This window comes from Salvelinus fontinalis, chromosome 26, assembly GCF_029448725.1.
Source record: "Salvelinus fontinalis isolate EN_2023a chromosome 26, ASM2944872v1, whole genome shotgun sequence".
Lineage (NCBI taxonomy): Eukaryota > Metazoa > Chordata > Actinopteri > Salmoniformes > Salmonidae > Salvelinus > Salvelinus fontinalis.
The window spans coordinates 16,431,026-16,441,490 of record NC_074690.1 but is presented as its reverse complement, the minus strand read 5'-3'; the positions used below and the strand labels follow the sequence as shown (position 1 = coordinate 16,441,490).

The 10,465-nt window shown below is 42.0% G+C and overlaps 1 protein-coding gene and 1 long non-coding RNA gene across 6 annotated transcripts in view; both read right to left on the bottom strand.

Annotated features, from left to right (window-relative positions):
- Positions 1-4,219: 4,219 nt before the first annotated feature.
- LOC129823735 (mesoderm induction early response protein 1-like) overlaps positions 4,220-10,465 on the bottom strand; it is a 31,441-nt gene continuing 25,195 nt past the window's right edge. For all 3 annotated transcript variants that reach the window (XM_055882688.1, XM_055882689.1, XM_055882687.1), the window contains exon 13: positions 4,220-7,745. In XM_055882688.1, coding sequence (XP_055738663.1) covers positions 6,925-7,745 — 821 coding nt within the window. In that variant the 3' untranslated portion in view covers positions 4,220-6,924. The remainder of the gene's footprint in view (positions 7,746-10,465) is intronic.
- LOC129823741 (uncharacterized) lies at positions 7,759-10,460 on the bottom strand. 3 transcript variants are annotated; one of them, XR_008754673.1, is made up of 3 exons: positions 9,768-10,460; positions 8,168-9,727; positions 7,759-8,129 (listed from the first exon to the last, which is right to left on the bottom strand). It is a non-coding gene; the product is annotated as an uncharacterized LOC129823741 (long non-coding RNA). The 3 variants fall into 3 exon arrangements; XR_008754672.1 differs by having other exon boundaries at positions 7,759-8,472; positions 8,511-9,727; XR_008754671.1 differs by having other exon boundaries at positions 7,759-8,968; positions 9,045-9,727.

The window sequence follows — 10,465 nt, the reverse complement described above, 5'->3', positions numbered from 1 at the left end:
TTCTGCCCACGGAAGTGAGTTGTGTGAAATCATTACTGTGATTTTAAAAGAAAAAGAATGGACTATTGCTTTTCTATATTCAAGCTGTGTGATGTTGGCATTATTTCAATGTTATGTCCATAGACATCCTCTTAAATTGCTGTAGGAGCTATGTTATAAACCCTCAAAGTTCCATACTGGGGATCAAAATAGCAGCCATCTTGGTCAGGGGGAAATCCAAAACCAGTCTAGTTGGAATGAATGGCAATAGAGGAATAGGTGATGTGTTTCCTGATTTTACTAAATGCAGGAAAATAAAAGTAAAGCATGTGATTATATCAGTTGTAGTCAACCTCAAATATTATCATATAATAATAAATATGGTTTATACAGGTTTTAATACACGTTTTCAATATAAATATCATTGAAAATGTGAACAGACAATAATGTCTCAGATTTAGTTTTCTTTGAAAGCTGTGAGTGCTATTATACGAAAAAAGTATGTAGACACCCCTTGAAATTAGTGGATTTGGCTATTTCAGCCTCTTTGCTGACAGGTGTATAGAATCGAGCACACAGCCATGCAATCTCCATAGAAGGCCTTACTGAAGAGCTCAGTGACTTTCAAAGTGGCACCGCCATAGGATGCCACTTTTCCAACAAGTCAGTTCGTAAAATGTCTGCCCTGTAGAGCTGCCCCGGTCAACTATAAGTGTTGTTATTGTGAAGTGGAAACGTCTAAGAGCAACAATGGCTCAGCAGCAAAGTGGTAGGCCACACAAGCTGACAGAACAGGACCGGCGAGTGCTGAAGCACGTAGCGCATAAACATAGTCTGTCCTCGTTTGCAACACTCACTACCGATTTCCAAACGGCCTCTGGAAGCAGCATCAGCACAATAGCTGTTTGTCGGGAGCTTCATGAAATGGGTTCTCATGGCCGAGCAGCCGCACACAAGCCTAAGATCACCATGCGCAATGCCAAGCATCGGTGTAAAGCTCACCGCCATTGGACTCTGGAGCAGTGGAAACATGTTCTCCGGATGAATCACGGTTCACCATCTGGCAGTCCGATGGACGAATCTGAGTTTGACAGATGCCAGGAGAATACTACCTGCCCCAATGTATAGTGCCAACTGTATAGTTTGGTGGAGGAGGAATAATGGTCTGGGGCTGTTTTTCATGGTTCAGGCTCCTTATTTCCAGTGAAGGGAAATCTTACAGCATACAATGACATTCTAGACGATTCTGTGCTTCCAACTTTGTGGCAACAGTTTGGGGAAGGCCCTTTCCTGTTTCCTTTCCTGTTCCATGACAATGCCCCCATGCACTAAGCGAGGTCCATACAGAAATGGTTTGTTGAGGTCGATGTGGAAGAACTTGACTGGCCTGCATAATAGCCCTGACCTCAACCCAATCGAACACCTTTAGGATGAATTGGAACGGCGACGTCAGTGCCCAACCTCAATAAAGCTCTTGTAGCTGAATGGAAGCAATTTATTTATTTTTTATTTTTTTATTTCACCTTTATTTAACCAGCTAGGCCAGTTGAGAACAAAACATCATTTACAGCTGCGACCTGGCCAAGATAAAGCAAAGCAGTGCAACACAAACAACACAGTTACACATGGGATAAACAAACATACAGTCAATAACAGAATAGAAAAATCAATATACAGTGTGTGCAAATGCAATAAGATTAAGGAGCTAAGGCAATAAATAGGCCATAGTGACTAAATAATTACGATTTAGCAATTAACACTGGAGTGATAGAGCCGCATAAGATGAATGTGTAAGTAGAGATACTGGGGTGCAAAGGAGCAAAAAATAACAATATGCAATGTTCCAACATCTAGTTCCTTCCCAGAAGAGTGGAGGCTGTTATAGCAGCAAAGGGGGGACCAACTCCATCTTAATGCCCATGATTTTGGAATTAGATGTTCAACAAGCAGGTGTCCACATACTTTTGGTCATGTAGTGTACTTCTGCATCCCACAAGGTGGAGACATCGTAGCAAATCATTGGAAGACAACCCCTCCGACGTTGAATTTCAGAAACGTCAACATGTGCAAGTTCAAGGGAAAACCCTTCGAAAATGGTAAAGAGACCTCTAGTGAAAATGGAAGTGGGGAACCCCAAGCTGTATTCACCGGAAACAGTGTGCCTGTTTCAACATGATGATATATGTCTAGAGTCTTTGCAGATGTTTCCCCTACCTCTTCTGTACGTTTGGAATCTGCTATCAGGACTTCTAGGAACCAAACGACTAAAGTATGACCTCTTTCTTGTTCATTGACTGCGATATTGAATATTCACCATTTTATTTCTATGATCAATGCATGTGAAGCATAGAGATCACAGTGGTATGATTGTATGTCATGTCCTGGCTATTATGTCCAATGTATGGTGCATCCTCTAATCTCTTCCAGTCTACCCCAAGCTTACACTTTTAAGAAGATTCTCTATTTTGTTAACCATTTTGGATGAGGGAATCCTACTGAAGTTCTCTTCAATTGTTAGAAACCAAGACAATTTTTAAAAATTAGATTACATCATATGTTTCATTTTGTGGATAAAGGTTCCTTCCCCACAGAAATCCATTCTCTGGGCCTATCGAGGCAACAGGGTTTGCCATGATCTTTGGAGCATTTTTTATAGCTGCAAGGTAAGTTTTACTTGCTTGCTTGCTTGGTCTTTTGGGGTCTAGGTCAGGTTACTGAATAAACTGTGATTGATGGAACAAACACCAAGGGTCACAACGTGTCGGGCTCTAAGGTTAAGCACTTGTCTCGCCCAGCAGGTTCAGTTTGTTCCCATTGCAAAGTTTTCAGTAGTAAGTCAAACTGTTGAAAAGGGAATGTTCCCCACCAGTGCGGAACTACATGACAGAAAAAAATATCTCTCACTTGGTCTGTTACAGCAGTGATTTGGCCTTGGATCGTCAAGGCTACGTGTTTATAATCACATTCACAGATGAACAATCAAGTAAGCAAAGTAAAAAGATTAGCCAGGAAATTGGGATTGCAAATCCTACGTGTTCCATTGTGTGTGAGGGTGTATTGGGGTATTGTTTTTCATTTTTGACACAACTCATATACAAAATAAAATAAAATAAATCTAAATTTTCACATGGTACTGTTGTGTAATAGCAACAGCTGTTCAACTTTCCCATTGGCTGATACTTGGCTTCGCAAAAAGGCAGTGAAAAGTGACCCATTCTATGTCTATGGCATAATAATATTCATCAGTTTATCCTCATTTCACTGGACTGAATAAAGATCTCTGAAATGTTAACTTGTAATTTCAACAGAGAAGCCTTAAATGGGAGTGCACTGGAAGGTTGAAGCTTGAGATGTACTATGTCAAACATGTACTATGTCAAACATGTACTCTATGTCAAACATTTTAAGGCCACTGTTTAATCATACAATCATAAGACTGGATCAAGTGTTTTGGAAGATTTGTGCCGAGTCAAGTAAAGTCATTCTACAGTAACTCTGGACGCAATTAAACCAGAGGTGTGTTGTAGCGCTGTAAAAGCTTTTTCCACTTGAGCCATCTGCAGAGCTTACCATGAATTCAGTCAATCTCTGCAAATGTTGTGGAAATTGCCTTTAAAAGGCACATTGTCGACAATGTGCCTCTGATTCCTGACCTTGTTTCACATATTTGAATTCTTCAATGGAATACTTTTGTTTTATATATATTTTTGTTTATTTTGTGAATCTAATATCTAAGCAAAGTTATTTAAAAAAAAAAAAAAAAAAAAAAGTAATAGTTGGTTCAATAAGGTAAGGTCCAATATTTCAACCTCAAAAATATAAGTTGTTGAAATATGGTCTAGGTTTCATTTCCTACCATACTGATGAAGAATGTATGAAAATTCCACCACTGTTAGTTACCTTGTCCAATGTAAGAATGACCGATTTGTCCTCACATAATTGTGTAAAAATACCTGTTTATACCTGGTGTTAATATGCCTCATTTGTCCTGATCTTGTCCACATTCTGATTGTGCCCCATGTTTAGACAGGTGGCAATTAAAATATGGATTCTGATTTTGATCAGATCTTTTAGACCACCTCTGGAGGCAGTCAGGCACACGTGTTTGGATATCCTACAAGAGTAGACGGACCTGGACAGTTAAACCATTTAAAATCATTAACCCGCCCACAAATCATTCATAAAGTGCATATTTTGCAGTTAGGGCACACTAAAACATGACATAATACAACAAAGAACATCAGTGTGAATAAATTTATTAAATATAGTCACCATTATTCATTCACAGCCAGTCTTGGTATACGCTTCACTTTAATTAAATGTTGTCATTTTCCGATGACTACTTACAGCACATCATAAAAAATAAAAATAAACTACTTGAATCAACATTATTCGAGGCTGTGCTTTTAAAGAACAAAAAACAAAACAGTTTTTTGTGTTGTTTTACAAACCATTTGTGAATGTAGACCAAAGCAGGAGTAGCTTACAAAGTAAAACATTGAGACATTTAAAAAAACTACAGTAACACAAATGTCAAAACGATGCGTTATTAAACCTCCACTGGAACTAGTGGAGGTTCTTCACATTGAAGCTTACAGTCAAGTTCTTTCATTCCTAATAATGAGAGCTCGCAGGTGACAAGAGACATTACTGGTGCCACATTGGCTCCAATTTCAAAAAGCGTTTTCAACCTAAAAAGACAAGTGTCACTACACTGCATCTCTCTTTTAGATGGAATCATTATCAAGTAATCAAACATCTTTTTGCGGCAAATCCATTTCCAAATGGGTCAGGGAAATGCAGAGAAATAGGAATGACTACTTTCAGAACAGCTACACTCGGAACACCTAGGAAATAAATCCTTAACAAAAGCTTACAAGAAAGATGGTAAAATACACAGATTAAAGAGACTTATCAAAAAGTGTAAGAAGTGTACAAGATAAGAAAATCTTTACAAACTTTACACAAAGTCACAGAAGTACTGTCTAGCAAAAACAAGAGAAATGAAACTATAGGAAAACGCTGACTAATAAAAATACAGCGTTCTAACCAATGAGTTATAATACAAGACATCACTGATGTCAGACGCTTTACACAAACCTCAGGGACAGACACTCCCATTAGTTCATTTCTTGCAATTAAAATGTTTCCATGGTCAGGGCAACGTTCAGTACGAAAAAAAAAACAGTGCAACATTCAATTAAACAGACACGGTGCTGTTCTGAATGACCAGCTCAAACAACCAGAGGTTGGGGATCAGCATGGCCACTGCTCGTTAAATATGGCCCCCATTGCTTCAAGCCACACCCACCAAACGGAGCAAACGTACCTCAAAGTCCATTCAAAGAACATTGGAATGTTTTGGGGAAACGTGTCGTTCAGTACAAACCGTTACGCAACATAGCAAACTTCAATCGAACTGAACACACCACAGGTTTCAAATAAGCAATGATGGCATGCAGCAGTGTTGCTTTCTCCACTCTATCAACAAAGAAAACAAAGGATGAAAGTGCAACATAAGCCCCGTTTATACCTGGTTCTCAGATCACAATCAGTCCTTTGTCCGGATTTTTATTTTATCCCTTATTTTACCAGGTAAGTTGACTGAACACATTCTCATTCACAGCAACAACCTGGGGAATAGTTACAGGGGAGAGGAGGGGGGGGGGGGGACGACGACAAATGAGCCTATTGGAAGCTGGGGATGATTAGGTGACCATGATGGTTTGTGGGTCAGATTGTGAATTTAGCCAGGACACCAGGGTTAACACCCCTACTATTAGGATAAGTGGCATGGGATCTTTAGTGATCACAGACAGGACACCCGTTTAACATCCCATCCGAAAGACTGCACTCTACACAGGGAAATGTCCCCAATCACTGCCCTGGGGCGTTGGTATATTTTAGACCAGAGGAAAGAGCGCCCCTCCAACACCACTTCCAGCAGAATCTGGTCTCCCAACCAGGAACAACCCTGCTTAGCTTCAGAGGTAAGCCAGCAGTGGGATGCAGGGTGGTATGCTGTGATCTTGTCCACATTCTGATTGTGCCCACATTTTTGGACAGCTGTAGATGATTAAAAGACAGATTGTGATCAGATCTTCCTGACCACCTCCGGAGATAGCCAGGCACCTATTGTGTTTGGATCCCATTTTAATACTACGTGTAAATGCATATCTGAAAATCTGGGCACAATCAGAATGTGGACAAGACCAGAATAAAGAATGTATGTTAACGGCAGGTAAAAACGAGGCTTTAGTGTGCCTGCAACAGCGCCAATCTGCCTGCATATCGATCGCCCCGTCGAAGACCTAGAACCCTCAACATCGCCCCTTTCACTTCTTTGTTTCAAATGTCTTGGAAAGCAAAATACCCATCAATCATAGTACATTTATTGGAAAAAATATATACATATTTTTCAAGTAAAAAAATACCACAGGCGATTTTTATTCTAATACAAATAGGGGAAAAAACATTTTCTTTCCGTAGAAATTTTCGAGATCGGTCTCCAAAAAAGTGAATAAGGAGAATGAGTATAAGAATCCGTATGAATTATGAGGTGGTAGCAGGTAGGAGGAAGGGAGGGGTGCAGAAACTGTGGTACTTTGGATGTTTGGAGCGTTGGAGGTTTTGCTGGATGGGGGACGAGGCAGGGCTGTACGTTGTGCCCCTTTTACAATCAGGCCGCTGCCTTCCCTCCGTTTGCTGGTGTGGCCCAGCCGTGTTTGGTTGGTTGGTATAGGTCGTATTCACTAGGCCCAAAACGAGAAAAAAAAACAGACCAACAGGGATGGACTACCTGAACTTGTCCAAAAAGAAAATCTAGTTTTATTTTTCTGTTGCAAAACGTTTTGCTGCGGTGTGCACTAATGAATACAACCATGTTATTTTTTATTTAGGTTTGGTTCTGTGCGCTTTGACCTCTCTGAGAAGGGGTCATCATTATCATTTGTTCTCTTGCTGGAGGGTCGTCAATGTTCTGGAGGGTTCTGGTGGCTCCGCCTCTGTCCGGCACCTCTTGGCCGGCATGTCATCGTAGTGACCGTTGCCACAGTGGGGCTCCAGGGAGCCATTCCTGTCGTGGCTGGGAGTGGCGACCACTGCCTCGCAGCTGCTGGACTCTTTGTCCGAGGTGGTGGGAGGAGGGAGAGCCTCCAGAGATGGGTGGGTGGCAGTGTGAGGAGGGAGAACATCCAGAGATGGGTGGGGGGCAGTGTGAGGAGGGAGAACATCCAGAGAGGGGTGGGTGGCAGTGTGAGGAGGGAGAACATCCAGAGATGGGTGGGGGGCAGTGTGAGGAGGGAGAACATCCAGAGAGGGGTGGGGGGCAGTGTGAGGAGGGAGAACATCCAGAGAGGGGTGGGGGGCAGTGTGAGGAGGGAGAACATCCAGAGAGGGGTGGGTGGCAGTGGGCGGAGGGAGAACATCCAGAGAGGGGTGGGTGGCAGTGGGCGGAGGGAGAACATCCAGAGAGGGGTGGGGGGCAGTGTGAGGAGGGAGAACATCCAGAGGTGTGTGGGGGGCAGTGTGAGGAGGGAGAACATCCAGAGAGGGGTGGGTGGCAGTGGGCGGAGGGAGAACATCCAGAGAGGGGTGGGGGGCAGTGTGAGGAACATCCAGAGAGGGGTGGAGGGCAGTGTGAGGAACATCCAGAGAGGGGTGGGGGGAGGTGAGCCCGTTGAACTGGACGGGTTCTGCTTTGACGTCGTTCGCCACCGTGGATGATTGGGAAGCTTCTCCCGAGCTCAAGTTGTGACTCACTAAACCTGTTGGAGAAAAAATAAAGAGCTGTGACTCACTAAACTTGTTGGAGGAAAGATAAAGAGCTGTGACTCACTAAACCTGAATGAGGTTAAGATAAAGAGCTGTGACTCACTAAACCTGAAGGAGGAAAGATAAAGAGCTGTGACTCACTAAACTTGTTGGAGGAAAGATAAAGAGCTGTGACTCACTAAACCTGAATGAGGTTAAGATAAAGAGCTGTGACTCACTAAACCTGAAGGAGGAAAGATAAAGAGCTGTGACTCACTAAACCTGAAGGAGGAAAGATAGCAAGAGCTGTGACTCACTAAACCTGAAGGAGGAAAGATAAAGAGCTGTGACTCACTAAACCTGTTGGAGGAAAGATAAAGAGCTGTGACTCACTAAACCTGTCAGAGGAAAGATAAAGAGCTGTGACTCACTAAACCTGAATGAGGAAAGATAAAGAGCTGTGACTCACTAAACCTGAATGAGGAAAGATAAAGAGCTTTGACTATCTAAACCTGTTGGAGGAAGGATAAAGAGCTGTGACTCACTAAACCTGAATGCGGAAAGATAAAGAGCTGTGACTCACTAAACCTGAATGAGGAAAGATAAAGAGCTGTGACTCACTAAACCTGTTGGAGGAAAGATTAAAGAGCTGTGACTCACTAAACCTGTTGGAGGAAAGATAAAGAGCTGTGACTCACTAAACCTGTTGGAGGAAAGATAAAGAGCTGTGACTCACTAAACCTGTCAGAGGAAAGATAAAGAGCTGTGACTCACTAAACCTGAATGAGGAAAGATAAAGAGCTGTGACTCACTAAACCTGAATGAGGAAAGATAAAGAGCTGTGACTCACTAAACCTGAATGAGGAAAGATAAAGAGCTGTGACTCACTAAACCTGTTGGAGGAAAGATTAAAGAGCTGTGACTCACTAAACCTGTTGGAGGAAAGATAAAGAGCTGTGACTCACTAAACCTGTTGGAGGAAAGATAAAGAGCTGTGACTCACTAAACCTGAATGAGGAAAGATAAAGAGCTGTGACTCACTAAACCTGAATGAGGAAAGATAAAGAGCTGTGACTCACTAAACCTGAATGAGGAAAGATAAAGAGCTGTGACTCACTAAACCTGTTGGAGGAAAGATTAAAGAGCTGTGACTCACTAAACCTGTTGGAGGAAAGATAAAGAGCTGTGACTCACTAAACCTGTTGGAGGAAAGATAAAGAGCTGTGACTCACTAAACCTGTCAGAGGAAAGATAAAGAGCTTTGACTATCTAAACCTGTTGGAGGAAGGATAAAGAGCTGTGACTCACTAAACCTGAATGAGGAAAGATAAAGAGCTGTGACTCACTAAACCTGAATGAGGAAAGATAAAGAGCTGTGACTCACTAAACCTGTTGGAGGAAAGATTAAAGAGCTGTGACTCACTAAACCTGTTGGAGGAAAGATAAAGAGCTGTGACTCACTAAACCTGTTGGAGGAAAGATAAAGAGCTGTGACTCACTAAACCTGAATGAGGAAAGATAAAGAGCTGTGACTCACTAAACCTGAATGAGGAAAGATAAAGAGCTGTGACTCACTAAACCTGAATGAGGAAAGATAGAGCTGTGACTCACTAAACCTGTTGGAGGAAAGATAAAGAGCTGTGACTCACTAAACCTGAATGAGGAAAGATAAAGAGCTGTGACTCACTAAACCTGAATGAGGAAAGATAAAGAGCTGTGACTCACTAAACCTGAATGAGGAAAGATAAAGAGCTGTGACTCACTAAACCTGAATGAGGAAAAATAAAGAGCTGTGACTCACTAAACCTGAATGAGGAAAAATAAAGAGCTGTGACTCACTACACCTGAATGAGGAAAGATAAAGAGCTGTGACTCACTAAACCTGTTGGAGGAAAGATAAAGAGCTGTGACTCACTAAACCTGTTGGAGGAAAGATAAAGAGCTGTGACTCACTAAACCTGTTGGAGGAAAGATAAAGAGCTGTGACTCACTAAACCTGAATGAGGAAAGATAGCAAGAGCTGTGACTCACTAAACCTGAATGAGGAAAGATAAAGAGCTGTGACTCACTAAACCTGAATGAGGAAAGATAAAGAGCTGTGACTCACTAAACCTGAATGAGGAAAGATAAAGAGCTGTGACTCACTAAACCTGAATGAGGAAAGATAAAGAGCTGTGACTCACTAAACCTGAATGAGGAAAGATAAAGAGCTGTGACTCACTAAACCTGAATGAGGAAAGATAAAGAGCTGTGACTCACTAAACCTGAATGAGGAAAGATAGAGCTGTGACTCACTAAACCTGTTGGAGGAAAGATAAAGAGCTGTGACTCACTAAACCTGTTGGAGGAAAGATAAAGAGCCGTGACTCACTAAACCTGAATGAGGAAAGATAAAGAGCTGTGACTCACTAAACCTGTTGGAGGAAAGATAGAGCTGTGACTCACTAAACCTGAAGGAGGAAAGATAAAGAGCTATGACTCACTAAACCTGTTGGAGGAAAGATAAAGAGCTGTGACTCACTAAACCTGTTGGAGGAAAGATAAACCGAGTGAGCTGAGCTGTCATGAATCATGTAAGGTACTGTCAATATAGAGGCACACAAGGGTCTCCACTAGAATTCACATGAGAAATGTTCTCAGTCACTGTAACAGCATTTCATGTAGCTCCTTGAATTGATGTTCCCTGAGTGTATTTCTCCCCTCCACAATTGCTCAGGGATTGTGTGTGTTCCCT